The sequence below is a fragment of the Panulirus ornatus genome, chromosome 55 (assembly GCF_036320965.1).
Source record: "Panulirus ornatus isolate Po-2019 chromosome 55, ASM3632096v1, whole genome shotgun sequence".
NCBI classification, from domain to species: Eukaryota; Metazoa; Arthropoda; class Malacostraca; order Decapoda; family Palinuridae; genus Panulirus; species Panulirus ornatus.
Genome location: NC_092278.1, coordinates 31,585,198 through 31,612,043, shown reverse-complemented (window position 1 = coordinate 31,612,043; position 26,846 = coordinate 31,585,198). Strand labels below are relative to the sequence as shown.

The 26,846-nt window shown below is 45.3% G+C and overlaps 1 protein-coding gene across 1 annotated transcript in view; it reads left to right on the top strand.

The window, feature by feature from the left end:
- The window catches only part of Orp8 (Oxysterol-binding protein-related protein 8), a 446,356-nt gene that overhangs the window by 64,424 nt on the left and 355,086 nt on the right, over positions 1-26,846 (top strand). Inside the window, 1 exon segment of the mRNA XM_071692826.1 lies at positions 26,488-26,556. Coding sequence (XP_071548927.1) covers positions 26,488-26,556 — 69 coding nt within the window.

Below are 26,846 nucleotides of genomic sequence, written 5' to 3'. Positions count from 1 at the left end.
GTCCGTGAGTGGTCTCCAACATAAGATAGAAAAATGAAAAAAAAGCTAAGAAAAAAAAAAGGGCATTACCCGCGACTGCAGGATATCGGAGCTTAGCGGCGAGATTGTTGTTCCGAAGACCCAAAAAGAACCGCCCACAGTGAGAGAGATCTGACCCCAGCCGAGCCAGGCAGGCACCCAGCTGTGGTGCCTCAGGAAGCACTTGACCCTTTCGACCCCGTCTCATTACACAATTAGCTCACACTCAGCAAGAATATATACATATCAATATTGGCTTTAGTGAAACTAAGTCAGAACTGTACTAGATCTGTTACCCTGTATTACTTTGGTTCAGATAAGTAGTAAGGCCGCTGTTAACGATGGTTATGATGAAGCTTTTGTGTGTGTTTGTACCGGAGGTCTGGGCTCTGATCACTATGTTTGTGTGTGTGTGTGTGTAGCTGGAGTGAGTGAGTGTGTGCGTGACTCATGGCACACCACTTTGCTTCCGCCTCTGTTAAGACAATTGGTGAGGGTCATCGCCTCCTGCATGTGGGCTGAGAGCCTCCTGTCTCTGTGTAGGTCGTCTCATGCTACAGCGTTATTAAATCAGCCTTTTGCCCCTACCTGCGCTAGCTGGAAACATCGTCGTGCTTTATCATCTGTTACGACAGTCGTATTACTCGTCTGACAATGTGTGATTACGGCAAGTGGATGATAAGGCCAGAACAGAACAGGAGGGGCTCTTGGGGAGAACCTGAACACCTGCTGCTATCGTAAACTTAACTGGTGTAGAACTGGTGTAGGAATATAGCGGTAAGGAATGGGCGTCAGGACCAGACTTTATCAGGAGAGCAACGCGCCACCCTTCCCCTCGGTGAGACTTGACCCGCGTTCGAAAATAGCTTTTGGATGAAACTTTTCGCTCGCCCACCATGGGGGACGTGGACTTGCCCCCGCCCCGCGAGAACTTCCCCTCCGCCCATCTCGTGTGTTGATGTCGGGTGGTAGGGGTCAAGGCTCTCATGGTACAGTTAAGCGCACCGCCAGTAGAATGCTCATACCACGACACGGGCGGACCCTCCTCGCCGCGCGTTCCCCTGGCCAGGACCTGATGTTGTTGGTACCGGAGGAGGGACCACCTCGACCAGACAGTGCACCTTTAACGTTCCTCCCCACCTGTGGCCTCCCGCCCCCACCTCCACCACCACCACCTCCTCCTCATCATGGCTCCGCTTCCATCAAATTATCTTCTTTCTGTCACGTTTTTCTTCTCTCACCCGTTCCTCCTCCGTCACGATGTCTCCCTTTCATTGTTTTCACCTTAATCATTTCGTCTCCTTTATGTTATACTGCGTATCGCACCGATGGTCGCCCCCGTGTCTCTGCGAGCAGTGGCGGGTGGTGAGGGGACAGGTGTCTGGGACAGAATAGTGATAGTTGGCTCCCCCTGGCCTGTGTACTTGCCTGCAGTTGCCATCCTGCCACCTGCCTTTCCTCCCTAGCGGTAGATGGCTCCCTTTGACCTGTGAGGTAGCCTGCACTTGCCATCCTGCCACCTGCCTTTCCTTCCTAGCGGTAGATGGCTCCCTTTGACCTGTGAGGTAGCCTGCACTTGCCATCCTGCCACCTGCCTTTCCTCCCTAGCGGTAGATGGCTCCCTTTGACCTGTGAGGTAGCCTGCACTTGCCATCCTGCCACCTGCCTTTCCTTCCTAGCGGTAGATGGATCCCTTTGACCTGTGAGGTAGCCTGCACTTGCCATCCTGCCACCTGCCTTTCCTTCCTAGCGGTAGATGGATCCCTTTGACCTGTGAGGTGGCCTGCACTTGCCATCCCTCCTCTTGCCTTCCCTCCCTGCCTTCTTGCTCCTCCCGCCTTCCCTCCAACAGCTGGTCGTCAGCATAATCAGTTGCTTGGCTGTCTCGCATGTTTATCAGTTGCCTTTCGTTGAACAACTTATTTAACGTGTTAGAGCTACATTTCAGCGCTGTGACATTAAGTAGAAATACACATCGGTAAATTTAGTGGACTTTGTGGAAGGAACATAAAAACGAAGTGGAAAGTAACACTTTTTTTTTTTTTTTTTGCGAGGTTGTATGTTGTACAGATAGATACTTTGGACGAGTATGATGTGGACGGTGGGACAGGCAAGCCCACCACGGCTGGCACTGGTGCTGACGACACCCTCGGCTCCTCAACTTTAGTCCCGTGAGCACATCGGTACGTTCCTTGGGCACGGCGGCCTGTCCATTGACCTGGCCATTATGGATTAGGTGAGGCAACCAGGCCATTGTGGCACCTTAGAATGGCCCCGTCGTGCTCAAGGGCATGATGACCTTGTTACATTAAACGTAATTATCCATATATTGATGATATTAGAAATTTCCTCTGACACCAACAGCCGTTTAGAGAAATCAGATTATTTTTATATACATATTTCACCCAAAAAGCAGTGAGTTGTGGGTGGCACTTGAACCTTAGCGGTTACCGGGATGTGCAGAGGCGATTGCTAGGAGCGAAATCCGCGCCAAATCAGTATTCCCGCAACTAGCAGTATGCTAATGCTGGGAGCCAACGTGTGCATAATTAGGAGAGAGTCAGTGGCGCGGTAAGCGTTAGTGTAGGTCCGGCCCATCAGTCAAGGGGGAAGTTGTTGTGTCGCCTCGCCACCGACTGTGTCGCCTCGCCACCGACTGTGTCGCCTCGCCGCCTCCTGTGTCGCTTATATGGACGGCACCCGTAACACCCACACTTCCAGTGTCGTTATATATATATATATATATATATATATATATATATATATATATATATATATATATATATATATATATATATATATATATATATTCCTATGTGTCCATGGGAAAGTGAAACACGATAAGTTCCCAAGTGCACTTTCGTGTAATAATCACATCATCAGGGGAGATACAAGAGAGAAATAAAAGTCAGCCGATATACAAATAGGAGACGTGTATATATATATATATATATATATATATATATATATATATATATATATATATATATATATATATATATATATATATATATCATAACGTTTCTCAGCTTTAAGGTAACCGTTAGATAAGCACCAGATAAGTGTAGTATCTGCCAAACTTCAGTGCTTCACCACGTATCCTGTTACACACGAATCAGAGTACACTCCTCTTATATGCACTACTGGCAAGCAACTGAACGAACGCGCTCTACCACGTTGAAATTACCTCTCCTGCTCTCTGTTTTCTGTGGGTGTATATATATATATATATATATATATATATATATATATATATATATATATATATATATATATATATATATGTATATATAGTTTTTTGGCGTTACCGAACTCCGCCTGCTTGAGGTTACGCCGCTAGTGAGAAATCACCTTTAGCGAGGCCGTATCGTTGAGAATACAGCCTGGTCAAAGAACTTTTCACCCAAAGGAGTTTACATTCCCGACTAATGGATGTAGCGTAGCCTTGGACTGCAGGAGCCTTTAGAAAGGGCCTGAGTAACCAGGGCTTTTTCATAGAAACTGGTCTTGGGATAATTGTAAACGAAGAAAATGAAAAGAATGTAATAATTTATTTCTGTGCAGTCTTTTTTTTTTTTTTTGTTCATATATTTACTTGCGCTTCATTTCCTCTCCCGCCTTATCGACGTAACAATGTTTGGAACAAACAACAGCTTCATTTGCATACACCCAATCTCTTGCTGTCATATGTAATGTATGTACCGAAACGAGAGCCCACCGTCCACCGCCAAACCCCGCAGACAACCACGAAGGTTAGGTTAGGTTAGGTCTTCGCTGCACATGCCCTCGTCCAGACCAGTGAATGTCATCCTCTTGTACAGCATCGATCCAGTTCATTCTGTCCCTCTTATGCCTCTTACCATCCTGATTGTTCAGGATCAGACTCCTTTATTCTCCCATTTCCCTCAGCGTCCCCCATCGCCATTCTCTGCCTCTGACACAGGGATCCTTTTAGTCAGTCGTCTACATCACTCTTCCTCTCCTTACACTCGAGACATCTGTGAGAGGACGCTGGTCGGCCCCTCTCAAACTGCGTTTACTATACCGTACCCGACACCACATGTAGCCAGTCTTCAGGCAATTCATATCCAGCACGCCATTCCTCTTCCTTTCTCTCGCCTCCAGGGCCCAAGATCCACATCCGTACCCCGCCGTCGGGATGGCAGCACCTTCAAACATGCCAATCTTTATCATAACAAACGCTGATCTTTCCTAGTTTAAACTCCTTAATGCGCCCCGGACCATAGCCTTCTCCTTCAGCCTGTGACTCATGTCCTGCCCTCATGGTGCCATCCCCGCTACGTCCACTCTCAGGTGCACGAAGCGTAGATATAGCGGTTGATGTCTCTGGAGATGAGTGGATATACGGGTATTATAACTCTGGATATGTGAAGGGTCGGATGATTCGGTCGACCGTGGCCGACCAGATGTGGCCGCCTGCGGCGTGTTTGGACCTCGCTAAAATTTGTAGTTGAAAGGTGAGGCGTGGGTCTCGCGCTCGCCATCTCTACCGCACTTGCCCGGCGTAACATTTTCAGTTATTATCCTAGTGAGATGCAGTGTTATGGTATCGGTTGGTGTTGTCAGGGATGTAATCCCTGGACGGATGCGTCTAGAACAAGATGATAATTTCCTTGCAGTACACAGTTGTAGGTCAAGGGAAACTGCTGGGTGGGCGCGAGGTCCACAAGTTTTTTTTACCCCTCTTCCACATAAGGCATCAGTTAATGTTTCTGGACGTTGTCCCGGAGTCACTGTATGTCAGAAGTCGCACGGATGCTTCAAGTGCCCTGTTGTATGGTGTGAAGTGTGAGGTAAGTAGAGGAAGAAGAGACATGTTTGTGAACTTCCTGCCCACGTCATGCCCACTCGCTCAGTCACTCATAAGTCACATGCTATGTACTGGAATGGCGTTTTTGTGAGGCGGCCATCCGTTCATTGGGTCATTTCTACTACTATACTACTACTACTACTACGACTACTACTACTACTACCGTTTACTACAATTTATATAGTAGTAGTAGTAGTAGTAGTACTATCCGTAGTATGTACTAGTTATTATCATGTTATATTTTATTGTTTAAAGTGTTATAGTTACGCCGCTGCCCTTAATGTCGCCGCTGCTACTGCCGCTGCCCTTGATGCCGCCGCTGCTACTGTCGCTGTCCTTGTTGCCGCTGCTGCTACTGCCGCTGCCCTTGTTGCCACTTTTTTTTTTTCAGTGAACGACATAGCGCGGGCACAACATGCCTCAATCAAGGCGGCCATCTCGGGTGAAGGAAAAAAGTAAAGGAGAAAGAAATTAGAAATTGATCAGGGCTCGTCGGGTGTTTTGTACACCTGACTGTTATAGGAAGAAAGGTTATGGGAAGTAGGGAAAGACGAGAGAAGGAAGAGGACGCCACAGCTTAGCTGTTTCAGAGAAGACGTAGGCATCGAGACTGGCAGTCCTCGAGTGGCAGCTCAGAAGATGTGGGGAACAGCAGCCAAACGCGTGCCACGGGTCCAAACCTTGGGATTGGGAGGTACGAGAACACTGACCAGAATAATACCCGCAGAATAGAGAGATGAGAGCAGCAACACCGCGGCCTGCAGAGGAGGATGGTTTAAAGAGTCCGAGGACTACAAACTGAAATACACAAAGTCATCCCCGTGGATGACGGGAAACGACGAACCTTTCAATGGGCAGAAGTTCTAACTCCTTTGGTATGGGGAGAACGAAGAAGAAAACAGCCCTACAGACTACCGGATGGACACAGGTGCTGTTATACTACGGGTAAACTGTGTGAGAGGTACTACTTCAAGTTATAATGTATGACGATCTTGCCGATAGTGAGGGAAACGATGCAATAATTGCCTCTTCCAGGGAGACGGTAGGAAGGATCTTGCGGACTTTCAAGAGAAGAAAATCCAGTGATGACTTTTTTTTTTCTTAAGACGCTGATACTCTCACGAATAGAAGACTGCTGTGGTCTGACCACTTTACAAGTCCTCCAGAATTCAAGCGAAAACGTTTTGAGATGCTTCATAGTTTATGTTAGCGGTAAAGGAGCTGAATTAGTGGGAATGCTCATCTTACTAAAGCTATACTTTCTGGAACGTAAACGGGATAGGTATATCATGGTTACTGTTTGAAAATCCGAGAAGGCATGGTCCCAAACGTACACCTGAGATATCATACCCTGTTGTCATGACAGGCACGGATGACGGTAAAGTATTACCTGACATATCAAAAGATGTGATGAGCACAAAAAAGAGAATATCCTTGGAAGATCCAGGGCCTTAGACTATTCAAAGCATCACCAGCGGCCAGTTGACACATTAAGGAATGCACGGTGGAGAAATGTAAGAGTTCTATATACATCACGGGTAGCTCGTCTTCCACTCCTCTCTTAGTCAGAGGTGAATCAAGTGCTTTTGTCCGTATTAGATCTCTTACCATCGCCTCTCGTCTCTGCCATTTCTTTCCGATTCTGTGTTAATTAAAGGAGGACAGTGGAGTCTGTCTTAAGACATGGAGGGGAGTGGAATCTGTATGAAAACACCGAAGGGTAGAGTCTTTGTGTTAAGACAAGGAGGGGGGTGGTCTCTTATGATAAAGCAGCGAAGGGAAGAGACTTTGTGTAGAGACAAGGAGGGGGATGGTCTCTTATGATAAATGCAGCGAAGGGAAGAGACTTTGTGTAGAGACAAGGAGGGGGGTGGTCTCTTATGATAAAGCAGCGAAGGAAGAGACTTTGTATAGAGACAAGGAGGGGGATGGTCTCTTATGATAAAGCAGCGAAGGGAAGAGACTTTGTGTGGAGACAAGGAGGTGAGTGGTCTCTTATGATAAATGCAGCGAAGGGAAGAGACTTTGTGTAGAGACAAGGAGGTGAGTGGTCTCTTATGATAAATGCAGCGAAGGGAAGAGACTTTGTGTATAGACAAGGAGGGGGGTGGTCTCTTATGATAAAGCAGCGAAAGGAAGAGACTTTGTGTGGAGACAAGGAGGTGAGTGGTCTCTTATGATAAATGCAGCGAAGGGAAGAGACTTTGTGTTGAGACAAGAGAGAGAATGATTTCTTAAAACACGGAAAGTAAGAGACTTTGTTGAGACAAGGAGGGGAATGGACTCTAGTGTTGTTCTCTCTCTATGTTCTGTAGGAGTTATATAGGCCACAACTCTTAGAGTTGTGTGTCTGTTTCCAGGAAGGCACGAGACAGGCTTCGTCTCCCTGTGACCTTTCCGCGTCCAAGAGTTGCCGACACCCGTGAAGCTTAAATTAGCGCTACCCCCGACCTAACCACTCCATATATTTTTTCTTTTTTCTTTTTTTTGCTTTTGATGTAATTATTTCAACTTTTTTTATTCATCGGACATGGTTTTCTATGTCCGTGTACTGCATAACAATAGATACATTTCGGCCTGTATATATAGCAGTAATAAAAATAAGAATATGTGTACTGTATTTATAATGCCTCATCCTGCATATTGATGAACTATAAAGGACGTTTGCCCGATCGTGACCATTTATAATCTGGTGTTCGTGAAAAATAACGGCCATGCGAAGGGTTAGAGATGTTCATTGTTGTACTCTGTGAAATGAATATTTATGAGCGGAGTGCATGAAACACCCTCCCCCCCCCTTTTTTTTCACCTGTGAGACATATTGTCATGGTCGTCGCGATGGTATTGACAAGCCATTTGCCAGTGACAGGTATGACACATGCCTTGGGACCGCCCGGTGATAGTCGGTGGGATAATATGGTAGGGAGGGAGGGGCTGACTATTCAGGTGGCGTGGTGAGTAGAACAGAGGGCTGCGCGCCTCCGCTGCGTTCAAATTATTGAAAGCTCATTCCCTCTCTGTAGTGAAGGCTGGAATGGTAATTTGCCGCAGACAAGCGTTCATAATGGGTACGGTAGATCTTTTAACTCTTCTCATTCATTAACACACGTTTTGAATTATTTTTATTATACTTTGTCGCCGTCTCCTGCGTTAGCGAGTTAGCGCAAGGGTACAGACGAAAGAACAGCCCAATCCACCCAGAAAAACACATGTATATACATACACGCCCACGCACCCACATATGCATACCTATACATTTCACCGTATACATACATATACATACACAGACATATCCATATATACACATGTACATATTCATACTTGCTGCCTTCATCAGTTCTCGTCGCCACCCCGCCACACATGAAATGGCACCCCCTCCCCCCCCGCGCGCGCGAGGTAGCGTTAGGAAGACAATAAAGGCCACATTCGTTCACGCTCAGTCTCTAGGTGTCATGTGTAATGCACCGAAACCACAGCTCCCTTTTCACATCTAGGCCCCACAGAACTTTCCACGGTTTACTACAGACGCTTCACCTGCCCTGGTTCAATCCGTTGACAACACGTCGACCCCGGTATATCACATCATTCTAATTCACTCTATTCCTTGCACGCCTTTCACCCTCCTGTATGTTCAGGCCCCGATCTCTCAAAATCTTTTTCTTTCCAGCCTTCCACCTCCAATTTGGTCTCCCGCTTCTCATTCCCTCCACCTCTGACACGTATATCCTCTTTGTCAATCTTTCCTCTTTCATTCTCTCCATGTGATCAATCCATTACAATACAACCTCTTCTGCTCATTCAACCACACTCTCGTTATTACTACACACCTCTCTTGCCCTTTCATTACTTACTCGATCAAACCACCTCACACCATATATTGTCCTCAAACATCTCATTTCCAACACATCCACCCTCCTCCGCACAACCCTATCTATAGCCAACGCCGCGCAACCATATAACATTGTTGGAACCACTATTCCTTCAAACATACCCATTTTTGCTTTCCAAGACAACGTTCTCGACTTCCACACATTTTTCAACACTCCCAGAACCTTCATCCCCTCCCCCACCGTGTGACTCGCTTCCGCTTCCATGGTTCGATCCGCTGCTAAGTCCACTCCCAGATATCTAAAACACTTCACTTCCTCCAGTTTTTCTCCATTCAAACTTACCTCCCAGTTGACTTGTCCCTCAACCCTACTGAACCTAATAACCTTACTCTTATTCACATTAACTCTCAGCTTTCTTCTTTCACACACTTTCGTTGTATATATCAACTGACTGTCCTATTTCTTTCTTGTATCTCCCCTTGATGATGTGATCATTACACGAAAGTGCACTTGGGAACTTAATGTTTCATTTCCCTTTGGTAAAGAAGGGGTGTGTGATGTCTCCATGGTTGTTTAATTTGTTTATGGATGGGGTTGTTAGGGAGGTGAATGCAAGAGTTTTGGAAAGAGGGGCAAGTATGAAGTATGTTGGGGATGAGAGAGCTTGGGAAGTGAGTCAGTTGCTGTTCGCTGATGATACAGCGCTGGTGGCTGATTCATGTGAGAAACTGCAGAAGCTGGTGACTGAGTTTGATAAAGTGTGTGAAAGAAGAAAGTTAAGAGTAAATGTGAATAAGAGCAAGGTTATTAGGTACAGTAGGGTTGAGGGTCAAGTCAATTGGGAGGTGAGTTTGAATGGAGAAAAACTTGAGGAAGTGAAGTGTTTTAGATATCTGGGAGTGGATCTGGCAGCGGATGGAACCATGGAAGCGGAAGTGGATCATAGGGTGGGGGAGGGGGCGAAAATTCTGGGAGCCTTGAAGAATGTGTGGAAGTCGAGAACATTATCTCGGAAAGCAAAAATGGGTATGTTTGAAGGAATAGTGGTTCCAACAATGTTGTATGGTTGCGAGGCGTGGGCTATGGATAGAGTGGTGCGCAGGAGGATGGATGTGCTGGAAATGAGATGTTTGAGGACAATGTGTGGTGTGAGGTGGTTTGATCGAGTAAGTAACGTAAGGGTAAGAGAGGTGTGTGGAAATAAAAAGAGCGTGGTTGAGAGAGCAGAAGAGGGTGTTTTGAAATGGTTTGGGCACATGGAGAGAATGAGTGAGGAAAGATTGACCAAGAGGATATATGTGTCGGAGGTGGAGGGAACGAGGAGAAGAGGGAGACCAAATTGGAGGTGGAAAGATGGAGTGAAAAAGATTTTGTGTGATCGGGGCCTGAACATGCAGGAGGGTGAAAGGTGGGCAAGGAATAGAGTGAATTGGAGCGATGTGGTATACCGGGGTTGACGTGCTGTCAGTGGATTGAATCAAGGCATGTGAAGCGTCTGGGGTAAACCATGGAAAGCTGTGTAGGTATGTATATTTGCGTGTGTGGACGTATGTATATACATGTGTATGGGGGTGGGTTGGGCCATTTCTTTCGTCTGTTTCCTTGCGCTACCTCGCAAACGCGGGAGACATCGACAAAGCAAAAAAAAAAAAAAAATATATATATATATATATATATATATATATATATATATATATATATATATATATATATATATATATATATATATATATTTTCTCTTTACATTATTATGTTTTGTCGTTGTCTCCCGCGTTAGCGTGGTAGCGCGAGGAAACAGGCGAAAAGAATGGCCCAACCCACCCACATACGCATGTATATACATACACTTCCACACATGCACATATACATACCTATACATCTCAACGTATACATATATATACACACTCAGACATATACATATATACACATGTACATAATTCACACTGTCTGCCATTATTCATTCCCGTCGCCACCCCGCCACACATGAAATGACAGCCCCCTCCCCCGCATGTGCGCGAGGTAGCGCTAGGAAAAGACAACACAGGCCACATTTGTTCACACACAGTCTCTAGCTGTCATGTATAATGCACCGAAACTACAGCTCCCTTTCCACATCCAGGCCCTACAAAACTTTCCATGGTTTACCCCAGACGGTTCACATGCCCTGGTTCAATCCATTGACAGCACGTCGACCCCGGTATACCACATCGTTCCAATTCACTCTATTCCTTGCACGCCTTTCAGCCTCATGCATGTTTAGGCCCCGATCACTCAAAATCTTTTTCACTCCATCTTTCCATCTCCAGTTTGGTATCCCACTTCTCGTACCCTCCACCTCTGACACATATATCCTCTTTGTTAATCTTTCTTCACTTGTTCTCTCCATGTGACCAAACCATTTCAAAACACCCTCTTCTGCTCTCTCAACCACACTCTTTTTATCACCGCACATCTCTCATACGCTTTCATTACTTACTCGATCAAACCACCTCACACCACATATTGTCCTCAAACATCTCATTTCCAGCACATCCACCCTCCTGCGCACAACTCTATCCACGCCCACGCCTCGCAACAATATAACATTGTTGGAACCACTGTTCCTTCAAACATACCCATTTTTGCTTTCCATGACAACGTTCTCGACTTCCACACATTTTTCAACACTCCCAGAACTTTAGCCCCCTACTCCACCCTATGATTCACTACTGCTTCCATCCGCTGTCAAATCCACTCCCAGATATCTAAAACACTTCACTTCCTCCAGTTTTTCTCCATTCAGACTTACCTCCCAGTTGACTTGTCCCCAACCCTACTGTACCTAATAACCTTGCTCTTATTCACATCTACTCTCAGCTTTCTTCTTTCACACACTTTCGTTGTATATATCAACTGACTGTCCTATTTCTTTCTTGTATCTCCCCTTGATGATGTGATCATTACACGAAAGTGCACTTGGGAACTTAATGTTTCATTTCCCTTTGGTAAAGAAGGGGTGTGTGATGTCTCCATGGTTGTTTAATTTGTTTATGGATGGGGTTGTTAGGGAGGTGAATGCAAGAGTTTTGGAAAGAGGGGCAAGTATGAAGTATGTTGGGGATGAGAGAGCTTGGGAAGTGAGTCAGTTGCTGTTCGCTGATGATACAGCGCTGGTGGCTGATTCATGTGAGAAACTGCAGAAGCTGGTGACTGAGTTTGATAAAGTGTGTGAAAGAAGAAAGTTAAGAGTAAATGTGAATAAGAGCAAGGTTATTAGGTACAGTAGGGTTGAGGGTCAAGTCAATTGGGAGGTGAGTTTGAATGGAGAAAAACTTGAGGAAGTGAAGTGTTTTAGATATCTGGGAGTGGATCTGGCAGCGGATGGAACCATGGAAGCGGAAGTGGATCATAGGGTGGGGGAGGGGGCGAAAATTCTGGGAGCCTTGAAGAATGTGTGGAAGTCGAGAACATTATCTCGGAAAGCAAAAATGGGTATGTTTGAAGGAATAGTGGTTCCAACAATGTTGTATGGTTGCGAGGCGTGGGCTATGGATAGAGTGGTGCGCAGGAGGATGGATGTGCTGGAAATGAGATGTTTGAGGACAATGTGTGGTGTGAGGTGGTTTGATCGAGTAAGTAACGTAAGGGTAAGAGAGGTGTGTGGAAATAAAAAGAGCGTGGTTGAGAGAGCAGAAGAGGGTGTTTTGAAATGGTTTGGGCACATGGAGAGAATGAGTGAGGAAAGATTGACCAAGAGGATATATGTGTCGGAGGTGGAGGGAACGAGGAGAAGAGGGAGACCAAATTGGAGGTGGAAAGATGGAGTGAAAAAGATTTTGTGTGATCGGGGCCTGAACATGCAGGAGGGTGAAAGGTGGGCAAGGAATAGAGTGAATTGGAGCGATGTGGTATACCGGGGTTGACGTGCTGTCAGTGGATTGAATCAAGGCATGTGAAGCGTCTGGGGTAAACCATGGAAAGCTGTGTAGGTATGTATATTTGCGTGTGTGGACGTATGTATATACATGTGTATGGGGGTGGGTTGGGCCATTTCTTTCGTCTGTTTCCTTGCGCTACCTCGCAAACGCGGGAGACATCGACAAAGCAAAAAAAAAAAAAAAAGATATATATATATATATATATATATATATATATATATATATATATATATATATATATATATATATATATATATATATATTTTCTCTTTACATTATTATGTTTTGTCGTTGTCTCCCGCGTTAGCGTGGTAGCGCGAGGAAACAGGCGAAAAGAATGGCCCAACCCACCCACATACGCATGTATATACATACACTTCCACACATGCACATATACATACCTATACATCTCAACGTATACATATATATACACACTCAGACATATACATATATACACATGTACATAATTCACACTGTCTGCCATTATTCATTCCCGTCGCCACCCCGCCACACATGAAATGACAGCCCCCTCCCCCGCATGTGCGCGAGGTAGCGCTAGGAAAAGACAACACAGGCCACATTTGTTCACACACAGTCTCTAGCTGTCATGTATAATGCACCGAAACTACAGCTCCCTTTCCACATCCAGGCCCTACAAAACTTTCCATGGTTTACCCCAGACGGTTCACATGCCCTGGTTCAATCCATTGACAGCACGTCGACCCCGGTATACCACATCGTTCCAATTCACTCTATTCCTTGCACGCCTTTCAGCCTCATGCATGTTTAGGCCCCGATCACTCAAAATCTTTTTCACTCCATCTTTCCATCTCCAGTTTGGTATCCCACTTCTCGTACCCTCCACCTCTGACACATATATCCTCTTTGTTAATCTTTCTTCACTTGTTCTCTCCATGTGACCAAACCATTTCAAAACACCCTCTTCTGCTCTCTCAACCACACTCTTTTTATCACCGCACATCTCTCATACGCTTTCATTACTTACTCGATCAAACCACCTCACACCACATATTGTCCTCAAACATCTCATTTCCAGCACATCCACCCTCCTGCGCACAACTCTATCCACGCCCACGCCTCGCAACAATATAACATTGTTGGAACCACTGTTCCTTCAAACATACCCATTTTTGCTTTCCATGACAACGTTCTCGACTTCCACACATTTTTCAACACTCCCAGAACTTTAGCCCCCTACTCCACCCTATGATTCACTACTGCTTCCATCCGCTGTCAAATCCACTCCCAGATATCTAAAACACTTCACTTCCTCCAGTTTTTCTCCATTCAGACTTACCTCCCAGTTGACTTGTCCCCCAACCCTACTGTACCTAATAACCTTGCTCTTATTCACATCTACTCTCAGCTTTCTTCTTTCACACACTTTACCAAACTCAGTCACCAGCTTCAGCAATTTCTCACCCCAATCAGCCCCCAGCGCTGTATCATCAGCGAACAACAACTGACTCACTTCCCAAGCTCTCATCCACAACAGACTGCATACTTGCCCCTCTTTCCAAAACTCTTGCATTCACCTCCCTAACAACCTCATCCATAAACAAATTAAACAACCATGGAGACATCACACACCCCTGACGCAAACCAACATTCACTGAGAACCAGTCACTTTCCTCTTTTCCTACACGTACACATGCCCTATATCCTTGATAAAAACTTTTCACTGCTTCTAACAGCTTCCCTCCCACACCATATATTCTTAATACCTTCCACAGAGCATCTCTATCAACTCTATCATATGCCTTCTCCAGATCCATAAATGGTACATACAAAGCCATTTGCTTTTCGAAGTATTTATGTTATTTTTTACTTATTATACTTTGTCGCTGTCTCCCGCGTTAGCGAGGTAGCGCAAGGAAATAGAGGAAAGAATGGCCCAACCCACACACATACACATGTATATACATGAACGTCCACACACGCACATATACATTCCTATACATCTCAACGTATACATATGTATACACACACAGACATATACATATATACACCTGTACCTGATTCATACATCTGAGTATTTATGTATATATATATATATATATATATATATATATATATATATATATATATATATATATATTTTTTTTTTTTTTTATACTTTGTCGCTGTCTCCCGCGTCTGCGAGGTAGCGCAAGGAAACAGACGAAAGAAATGGCCCAACCCCCCCCATACACATGTATATACATACGTCCACACACGCAAATATACATACCTACACAGCTTTCCATGGCTTACCCCAGACGCTTCACATGCCTTGATTCAATCCACTGACAGCACGTCAACCCCGGTATACCACATCGCTCCAATTCACTCTATTCCTTGCCCTCCTTTCACCCTCCTGCATGTTCAGGCCCCGATCACACAAAATCTTTTTCACTCCATCTTTCCACCTCCAATTTGGTCTCCCTCTTCTCCTTGTTCCCTCCACCTCCGACACATATATCCTCTTGGTCAATCTTTCCTCACTCATCCTCTCCATGTGCCCAAACCACTTCAAAACACCCTCTTCTGCTCTCTCAACCACGCTCTTTTTATTTCCACACATCTCTCTTACCCTTACGTTACTCACTCGATCAAACCACCTCACACCACACATTGTCCTCAAACATCTCATTTCCAGCACATCCATCCTCCTGCGCACAACTCTATCCATAGCCCACGCCTCGCAACCATACAACATTGTTGGAACCACTATTCCTTCAAACATACCCATTTTTGCTTTCCGAGATAATGTTCTCGACTTCCACACATTCTTCAAGGCCCACAGAATTTTCGCCCCCTCCCCCACCCTATGATCCAGTTCCGCTTCCATGGTTCCATCCGCTGCCAGATCCACTCCCAGATATCTAAAACACTTCACTTCCTCCATATATATATATATATATATATATATATATATATATATATATATATATATATATATATATATATATATATATTCCTATGAGTCCACGGGGAAAATGAGGCACGATAAGTTCCAAAGTGCACTTTCGTGTAATAATCACATCAGGGGAAACAGGGGAGACACAAGAGAGAAATATAACAGCTTCGTCTCTTCGATGTATATCAACTGATTTATATTACTTTCTTGTGTCTCCCCTGATGATGTGATGATTACACAAAAGTGCACTTGGGAACTTATCGTGTTTCATTTTCCCTGTGGACTCATAGGAATATCTTGATCACGCGCAGAATTGTGATCCTTTCCAATATATATATATATATATATATATATATATATATATATATATATATATATATATATATTGGGGGGAGCATCATAGAAATAAAGCGAAAAACAAGATAGAAATTATGCTGGGCTTATTATGTATTTGTAGATCAAACTCTTCCAAGTAGGTTAAAGGGAGATGGAAAAAGGAGTTATCATAACTGACAATCTTAAGAGTGACCAGACTGTCCACAGAAACTGTGGGAAGCAGCAGCCAAACGCGTACCAGGAGTCCCAGCCTTCGGGGTCAGGGGACATCCGCTGGCATCTTTCAGGAACAGTGACCAGAATAGTTTTACACTTAGGACAGAGAGATGACAACAGCTTTGTAGCTTACAGAAAGGCATGGTTGAAAGGAGGTGACACCGGAAGATATAATGGGATTGGAAATGTTCTGATTCCGCTCTGGTTAATAGGAAGATGGAGGAAGAGCCATTAAGGCACGGAAAAGCCAGCCCTGTTGATGTGAAACAGCTGCTCGCAACAGTAATAACTGCTGCACCTAATCAGCTCCCCCGACCTTGGGGAATCAGGTTTTGTCATGTAGATAATGTGGGATTTCCAGGATGGAGTGGAGGATAGGGCTATGTTCAATATGTTTCTTATTATTCGGGTCATTTGTAGTGGTTTTTGCAGTTGAACCGAGGGAAACGAATGATTTTTAGATAAGCAGATAGTGGAAGAAATCGTATTGGATCAATTTTAGATTTGACAATGTTGCTGCCTCCCGATTCTAAGAGAGGATATGAATTCAGTGCGAGAAAGAGTGTTAAGGATGAGAAGGAAGATGAGAGGGAAAGTGAGTTGAAATGTATCAAGTAGAATCATCCACATCAGAGTGAATAGGATCAGAAGTTGAAGATAGATACGTACAGAGAGAAGAATGAGAGGCAGCGATAAGACTGAACCTTGGGGAACGCCAGTGTTTATGGGACAGGAGGTGGAAGACCCTGAGGAACACCACTGTTAATGGGATAGGAAAAGGGAAGTAGGTTTTTCAGTGGCCACTTCTACGGAAACGCCCAGGTAGGAACCTCTGCAGTAGGTAACAGGGAAAAGAAAAGAAAACAAAAAAAAAAGTGGGAAGGGAGGAAAGAGCCTCACTTTGGTAATGGTCTTGGATATATGGAGGTCAACGACAGAAGTTTCACAAGGGAAATTACCAAGAGAAGTAACCCTACGAAGTCTGTATTGATGATCGGGAAGAAGGGAATGGGTTCAGTGTCAGAGAAAGTGGGAGTCAAGGAGAATTCCAAAGGCTTTTCGGAGATGGCAGAAGTGAGAGCAATAGGGAGATAGTTGGAGGGGGTTACTTATTGATCTTCTTTCTCAGGGATGGGCTGCACCAAGATATGCCTCCAAGAAGAGGGGAAAAGTTTGGGTAGTTTTAGACAGAGGCGAAATGGGCGAGCAAGAATTAGGGCGCATTCCATTTCAGGACTGACGGAGGTGTGCCATCAGGTCCTTCATGAGGAGAATATAGGAGATGGTGTAGATTCCGTGGGAGGATTAGAATCAAAGTCATCCACAGAGCTGAGTTAGAGGGAAATGAGGTGTTAACAAGAGCGGGCGGCATTATTAAGGTGGTGAGTTGACTCCAGATTGATCGGGTCGAAAATGCTCAGCTCATACGACTGTTACATGCTCGGCTCACGCTGCAGGTATAGTGCTGAGCTCATGACACATTTGTATGCTGAGGTCCTACTCCAGGTATATTCTAAGCTTATACTGCTGGTAATATGCTGAGCTCATACCACATCTGTATGCTGAGAACCTGCTTCAGTTATATGCTGAGCTTATACTGCAGGGTTATATTATGCTGAGCTCGTACCGCATCTGTATGCTGAGAGTCTGATACAACATGCCGAGCTCAGACTCTAGCCATATGCTGAGGTGAGGTTGTTTGACATACCTGCTAAGACGCCAGGATAGGTAGAGGCCAGCGCTTGGGGCCGTAAGGAGGTGAAGCCCTCCTTCATCTTCATAAGTGTTTGTAGTATAGCGTTTTCTCAGCAACGTAGAATTTAGCCGGCGTCTTGGAAGATTAGCATATTTTTCGGGTTTTCCTTACGGGATATACTAACAAGTTTACAAAACGAGTTTACCATACATCAAGAACTCGATCTCCGTAGAAACCTCACTATTTTTTTCCCCCCTAAGGCCAACCGACTTCTATTGACATGACTGATTTACAGTGACGAGGAGGTAGGGGGAAATGAGGAGTCGGGGGTGAGTTTGTTAAGCGAGTGTAAGAGGGAGGAGTGGCACCAGCCATCTGGCCCATGAGATGAGTCCTTTAGTCAGAGGCGAGGGTCTGCACCAGCCACCTGGCCATGAGATGAGTCCTTCAGTCAGAGGCGAAGGGTCTGCACCAGCCACCTGGCCCATGAGATGAGTCCTTCAGTCAGAGGCGGAGGGTCTGCACCAGCCACCTGGCTCGTGAGTCCTTGAGTCAGAGGCGGTGGGTCTGCACCAGCCACCTGGCTCGTGAGTCCTTGAGTCAGAGGCGGTGGGTCTGCACCAGCCACCTGGCTCGTGAGTCCTTGAGTCAGAGGCGGTGGGTCTGCACCAGCGTCTCGACATGAACTCACTTCAAGTCATCTATTCATTCTCGAAGCCAGTCAGTGGCGTGGGGGGATATCACAAGCACTGAAAGAAAAAGACACGTGAATTATTAAGAGTTGGTACAGATGCAGGTGGTCTTTTTTCAGCCCGTGACACGTGTTAGGTTCCCCTGGGGTTGTACAACCCGGTTATAGGATGTACAACCCGGTTATAGGATGTACAACCCGTTTATAGGATGTACAACCCGGTCATAGGATGTACAACCCGGTTATAGGATGTACAACCCGGTTATAGGATGTACAACCCGGTTATAGGATGTACAACCCGGTCATAGGATGTACAACCCGGTTATAGGATGTACAACCCGGTTATAGGATGTACAACCCGGTCATAGGATGTACAACCCGGTCATAGGATGTACAACCCGGTCATAGTATGTACAACCCGGTTATAGGATGCCCTTTAGCATTTATCCCACGTCGAGTCAGGTGGTCCCTGAGTTCACTAGACCTGAGACGTCGAGATTTGAATTTCGTGATAAAGAGGCACTCCATTATGAAGCGAGTGTGTGTTTTTTTCTTTTTTTTTACGGTTCCACACGTAACTCATTGTGATTTATGACCCCATTAGTATCACGATCTGCCTCCCTGATATATCTAAACCCCCCGCTTTAAACCCCGGCTCTTACAGTATCAGTGTCTGGCTCCGGTCTGGTCTTTATCGTGGGATCTGACCACGGATAGACGGATGGTACTTCAATTAAAACTTTAGTGCAGGTCTCTTACCGCTTGAACCCCTCGTGTGGTAGATTGGTCGGGATGAATGTGGTGCGTGGGTGAGAGTCGGAGGAAGGACTGTTATGACGGAGAAGACCCTCGAAGTGTGTTGTAAGGACCTTCAGACGACGGAGTAGTAGTCCTATTATTTTATCTTTTATCTTTTACGGGGATAGATAACTTATCCTCACCAGCGTGCCTCTACCAGCAGGACCAACGGAGAGGATTGTAATGGGTTCCCATAAGTCATCCATGGTCGGACTCCACCACCGACATGGGTGACAAGTCTCGGGTTTTCCATCTCTGTTCTTCTCCTGTGATTCGTGAGGATATGTTCTCATGTCATTAACCTGCTTTGTTAGTGTAACGTCAGCGTTGTTATTGTATCGTCAGCGTTGTTAGTGTAACGTCAGCGTTGTTAGTTTTTAACGTCGCCTTAACAAACTTTGTGTAATACATTGAAGCTTCGGGATTCGTCTGTCAGTGTTCGTGGTACGGGGGATTCGTCTGTCAGTGTTCGTGGTACGGGGGATTCGTCTGTCAGTGTTCGTGGTACGGGGGATTCGTCTGTCAGTGTTCGTGGTACGGGGGATTCGTCTGTCAGTGTTCGTGGTACGGGGCTGAGAATGAGATCTTTATCATTCTGAAACATATACTGAATGTTGTCCTTGTTGAAACCACATAGTACTGCATCAGGATCATTCTGAAATATAGTGGATGTTCTCCTTTTAAGAAACATGTACTGCATCAGGATCATTATGAAATATGTACTGTATATTCCCCGTTGCAGGAACCACATAGTGTTGCAGTCATGGGCAGTCAGTTTCATGTAGCAGTGAAATTACTAGGACATATCACTTTAGAAGTTCACTCGGTCTTTCTTATCTGCTGATGACTTTCTCGTTTGGCAGGATATTAAGTTCACTATTAGTTAAAGGATGAATGATTAAATGTGGTCTTAGGGTCCACCTTGTCTTGGGATACATATTTTGGTCTCGATCATCCACACACACACACACACACACACACACACACACACACACACACACACACATATATATATATATATATATATATATATATATATATGTATATATATATATATATATATATATATATATATATATATATATATATGTGTGTGTGTGTGTGTGTGTGTGTGTGTGTGTGTGTGTATGTATATACATGTGTGTGTGGATGGGTTGGGCCATTCTTTCGTCTGTTTCCTTGCGCTACCTCGCTAACGTGGGAGACAGCGACAAAGCAAAATAAATAAATAAATAAATGAATATATATATATATATATATATATATATATATATATATATATATATATATATATATATATATATATATATCCCTGGGGATAGGGGAGAAAGAATGCTTCCCATGTATTCCCTGCGCGTCGTAAAAGGCGACTAGAGGGGGTGGGAGGGGGGGGGGTGGAAATCCTCCTCTTTCGTTTTTAATTTTCCAAAAGAAGGAATGGAGAAAGGGGCTAGGCGAGGATATTCCTTCTAAGGCAGTTCTCGGTTTTTGACGCTACCTCGCTGATGCGGTAAATGGCGAATATGTGTGAGAGAGAGAGAGAGAGAGAGAGAGAGAGAGAGAGAGAGAGATATATATATATATATATATATATATATATATATATATATATATATATATATATATATATATATATATATATATCCATCTATCTTCCATCCTAGAAGACCATGATTGGGACATGCTCTTCCTTGTTCCGTATCAGGTGTAGAAAAAGCCATTGTGTCATTGGTAATGTAGTCCATTGTGTTGAGCTGGATGATCTACCTGATTATGACAGTGTAATGATCATGATAGCGTAAGCTCCTGTGTAGCAGGGCAGCTGTCTGGTATGTACATATGCATGTCGTGGATCAATGGAGGGTAGTGTGGTAAGCCTGGTGTGGGAGGTGGGTCAATGGAGGGTAGTGTGGTAAGCCTGGTGTGGTAGGTGGGTCAGTGGAGGGTAGTGTGGTGAGCCTGGTGTGGTAGGTGGGTCAGTGGAGGGAAGTGTGGTAAGCCTGGTGTGGGAGGTGGGTCAGTGGAGGGTAGTGTGGTAAGCCTGGTGTGGTAGGTGGGTCAGTGGAGGGTAGTGTGGTGAGCCTGGTGTGGTAGGTGGGTCAGTGGAGGGAAGTGTGGTAAGCCTGGTGTGGTAGGTGGGTCAGTGGAGGGAAGTGTGGTAAGCCTGGTATGTGAGGTGGGTCAGTGGAAGTTAGTGTGGTCAGCCTGGTATGTGGGGTGGGTTAATGGAGGATAGTGTGGCAAGCATGATGTAAGGTGGGTCATGGAGGATAGTGTGGGAAGCCTGGGAAAGCATCCACTGGCAGGGTTGGCTCAGGTTTCCTCACCCTTGTTGGTCCCCTTCCCTCTGGGCCGTGTGGTGGCGGGGGGAGGAGGCAGGAGGGATGATGGAAGCGGTGGGATGGGGAGTGTGGGAGGTCATTGTTGGTGGAGTGGCAGTGAAGTGGTGTCTGCAGGACCCTGACAGCGGCAGCTGTGTTACCAATCTCAGCTGTTGAGGGGGTTGCTCCTGCTGGCGGAGGCCAAGATGTCGCTCATTTCCTGTTGCGTGTCTGGCCAACCTTGCAGCCCCATCTGATTCCTTTGTCGCTCTTAGATTCAACGGGTGTGAGGCTGTCACGGGCCCATGTCGTATAGAGCGACCCGCCCTGGGATGTAGTGTGGCTCAAGTATGTACCATTACAGGTACTGCGGTGTTGGCTATCGTGACTGGCAGGGTATAATACACAAGGGATCGTGTTGTCTCTGGGTTATGGCCGGAACAGGAGGTTCCTATCTGTAGGAAACATTCGTATGTGGTGTTTTGTGCTTGTTATGCCAATGACTTTCATATTGATATTAATGACAGTACAGCTAACTGTAATTACAGTGACTGACTAAATACTAACAATGATAATGAAGTTATTGATTCACCACCAAGAAGATAAAGGTTTACTTGGGAGCATCTTAACCTCTTGGTTAACCAGAAATCATTAAAAAGATTTAAAGATAGGATTATGTGATCTCGGTACGAATGAACTACCTCAGATACATAGATAGCAGTCTGTCTAATTTCTTTTTTGTATTGTAATTAAGGTGTACAGTACGGGAAGGGAGAATTACACTCGCGTGTCCCCATCTCTTTAATTAACTTTCTATGCTACCATGTAACAGACAACATCTGTGTAAGTATTATCATTATGTGTTTCATCAGTTAATATTTTACCTTTAACCTTACTGTTCCTACATCTAGAAATGCATCTTTACTTGATTTTTAACAAGGGTTCAGGATGTGACCTCTGGCTCTTTGTTATTGCATCTTTCAAAGAAGTGTTCACTGTCGACATTGTCAGTTTGATGGAGACACATGAAGGTCGTAATCAAGACGAGGCTTTTAATCGCCACCCATCTCCCAGGCCTGGGGTTGTGGGGAGGAGGTGAATGCAGCATAGAGCGCCCAGGAGGCTGTCTACAAACAGAGGGCAAAGAAAAGTAGAATGTAAAGTCTCAATTTAAAGTAGCACAAATGGGTTATGAGTGAAAAGGAAGTAAATAAGGTTTACCGGAGAACAGTTAACGAGTGTTTGAATAACGACTTGAGTAAACGGACGTAGGAAGGAGGTGTGTGTGTGTGTGTGTGTGTGTGTGTGTGTGTGTGTGTGTGTGTGTGTGTGTGTGACGGTTGTATTTGACACGCCTGAGAGGATGAACTTTGTGGCTCTAGGTACACTGGGATAAAAGGTAGGTACAAGAGAACAGATGTTGGGAGATGTTGCAAAGGACGGGGGACGTGGAGGGAGTAATTGATAGTCCTGAAGGAGGGAAAGGTTTGAGGCACAGATAGGTATGGGAGTGAGATGAGATGGTGAAGAACGAAGGTGAACTACCGTAGAGTGGATCTGGAGATTTCACATGGAAGCATGTACGGGTGGTCAAGTGTCTGATAACTGGATGGAGGCAGGAAGTGATGCACGAAAGCCAAAGGAATTGAATGTGTTCCTAAAAATGAATGAGGAATATATCTTTTAATCAAAGCGGGTTGAGGTATACGGTAGTGTAGTGAATGACTGTGTGAGAAGGATATGTATATCTCCAATGGGAGACGAACAGGGTGGTGCAGGAGGGACAGATAATGTGTTCATTTGATTTTTGGACTTGGAGACATCACGGAACAGCCATAGGGAAAAATAAGACTCCGTATAGACGGCATACATGAGAAAAGAAAAACTCTTTAGGAACGTCTGACTCTATATGGTACACACGGAAGACTGTTGCATGTTGCTGATAACTTCTGTGATGGAAATTGTGCGTGGGTGAGAGGAATGGATGGTGGGTATGTGTGAGGGACTTGAAGGAAAGGTGCGAGTGTTTCAAGGTTTTGTGGTCATGGTCGCTTAATATTTAGATGGACGAGACGTTGCTTGAGATGTGAGTCAGATTTAGATGGAGGAGACGTTGCTTGAGATGTGAGTCAGGTAGCGGGTGATGGAGGTGCATTACAAAATCATAGCGAAATGGACAGGTGGTTCACTGGATGAGGATGGTTCTTTGCTGGATTGAGGGGGGGAGATGGATAGACTGGTTGACCGCTGTAATGATGATTGCAGGAAGATTATAAAAGTGAATCTGAGTATAACTAGTTCTTGAAAGAGATGGGAGTTGACAGTATATGATGTCTGGCGAAGAGGTATTCAGTGAGGATTGGTTGGTGGGGAAGGATGAAGTTGAGAGTGGAATATTGCGTTGGAGGAAGACACCTCGGACACCGGTGAAATCTTTCGCCAGTATAAAGGAAAGAAGGAACGAGAGCAAATGTTTCGAATGTGGGTGTTATTTCGCACGAAGGTAGTAATACTTTACCCCCTCGACTCTGTTGTGTGTGGATGTGACACGTGTATTGGTCTGGGTAAGGCCAAACTTAAGCATGGTATAGAAGTTGTTAACTTACGTGGTTTCCTTGTTGATTTGATTGCCAGAGTTGATAAGATTAATCAGGAATATATTAGGGGTTAAGAAATCACCTGGATATCAGAATGGTATGTTCCTGTAGACCTCCTGGGAGGCGATCGGCTGGCGAAGACATGGTAGTAACACTGAGGGAAAGACATACACAGATCAGAGAAAATGCGCGGCCGCTGAAGTACTTACGACAAGCGGGAAGGTCCTTATCAGATATGAGTAACGAAGACTAGATACTCGAAATTCAGGTTCATGATAAGAGGGAATCTCATGCCGTGTGTGATAACGTAGATAACTTTGTCTCCGCCGTATTGTTGCCTCACGCACGCCATGAAAACAAATGCCAGCTAGGTGGATCCTGATGCCAGCCGTTCACATGGAGTGTTCGGATCACACCAGGTGCTACGGAGTGAGGAAACAGCTGGATTTCCCGCCGCCCGAGCAGACATCTGCCTTCGACATCGCCATGCCTACCTATCCACTCAATAGACTGATCACACACACACACACACACACACACACACACACACACGCACACACTACGTAGTGACAGTAGAGTAAGACAGTATCTTGTTCTGATGTCTGTGACATTCCCGCTGGTGGTATTTTTTTTCATGCGACGTCTAGAGAGCATGGACGTGCATGAGAGCAGTGCATCATAGTTGTAGAAAATGACCCTTTCAGGCAGGCGTAAGGTCTAAAGATTCCCAACCAGGAAATGGCACAGCGCCCCATTGTTGATGGTCGGTAGGCAGAAACGTTGAGATTTCAGCCACTTTTCGCATCAGATAGATTGAGTCAATTGACACACGTAAAGATCGTAAAAGCTGATGAAATGAATCATTTTTTTTTTGTCACATTTGATGTTATAATTATCTGGCCGGTGGCGACTGACAAAGACCCCTTTGTGACCGCTGTAATCCTTTTACGCTACCGCTCATACGATGAGCATGGTCACTATAATCAGCAGGTTGCTCATACCAGCGAAATGGAGAACAGATGAAGGTGTATAGCAGAGTTGACGACACACTGGCAGCTGAGGATGTGTTGTGAGTCGTGTGTGTTGGAGGTATTGGTAGTCATATGTCCATGTCGATCGCGTCCTTTTTTTTCAGCAATTGTCTATACCACTGAAGGACATTTATTATAATCATGTCCCAGATTTGTAATGAATGTAGGTGCAATTCTTCACGTGCTGTGCGGTGGTGCTCTCTCTCCCTACGAATATATTCTCCTCATATCAAGATACGCCAGTGAAGGTTTCACATTTACTGTCGCTCACTGAAATCGGGTACACGAGGCAGTGCAGGTTGTCACGTGTGTTTACCAGTTACATGGACAAGTTGTTTTGGGTGACTGAGGAACGAGTCTTTGGAGGATGGTGGTGGTGGTGGTGGTGGTGGGGAAGGGTAGGAGTAGAGAGGAGGGGAGTGAGTGGTGGCGTGGCGGCACGCGCCGCTCACTCACTCAGCGCTCGTACTTGGCTTGTCGCTTGAGATGCCTCATTTGGCAGACAGAGATTATGTGAGTCGCATGTGACGAATTATTATTAGCCACCACCACTCATGACAACATCTGACTGCGTCGAGTGGCAGCAGACACTTGAGACAACTGTTGTGTCCTTGACTTCCCACAAGGTTGAGGGGCGCAGCGTAACCGTCTTGTAAGCAGTGCTTTTGAAGTTGGAGGAGGAGCATTTTAGATGTCTACGGCGAAGGCAGGGGTTTCCTTGATCTGGGATCTTAGGTTATTTATCTTTTGTATAGGACGCTAGTAGACCTACTGTTGATGGTGCGTGTCACTGTTCTCAAGCCTTATTATTATCATCATTATTATTATGATGATGATGATGATGATGATGATGATGATGATGATGATGATGATGAGATATATTTGATGCCTGGTGTGTTCTCATGTTGACTCTGTGACGACTGGATGTAATGTGCCGGTGATGACTGGTGGTGATCATCTTGGAGCGTAGTGTGCTGGTGTTCACCAGGAGTGCAATCTTGATTGCTCGAGGTATGGACGGTAACCTGAGATGACTAGAACTGTGCTCCTGATATGTGTTACGGTGATGATAACATGCGTGACATGGGGACTGCAGAAGCAAGTGCTCTTGTTGTGGGGATGACCGGCTGAAATGACCCCCTCTCTCTCCTGAACTCCCCCCTAAAATGAATGTTGATAACGATAAGGTGTAGTTATCCCCCCGTCGCGGGTGTGTCAAAGTCATGTGGAGAGGGTTGGGATCAATGTCAGTGAGGGAGTGACGTGGTTCTCTTTCCCATTGCAGTGATCAGCGTGGACGGCGGCACCTCGGCCGAGTGCAGCGACGTTAGCACAGCCAACTCCCCGCGGTCAGGTCAGTACTGCCACACTCCATCCCCTCCCTCACCTCACTGTCTTTCTCCCTTTACTTAATAATCTCTGTTTATGTTACTTGATCCCCATCCCCTCCTTGTTATTGCTTGATTAGCTCTTATGGAATATTTTATTTACGCTCGCGCGGTCGTACGTGGTGTAATGCATTCGATGCATCCACCGTGTCCACACTCTTCAGCGGGTCGGGACAAGGACGTACGTAACTTGAAGCAGGTCACGCAGGAAGTGTTTGGGGCCGCAACCTCCAACAGCGGCTTTAATAGAACATAG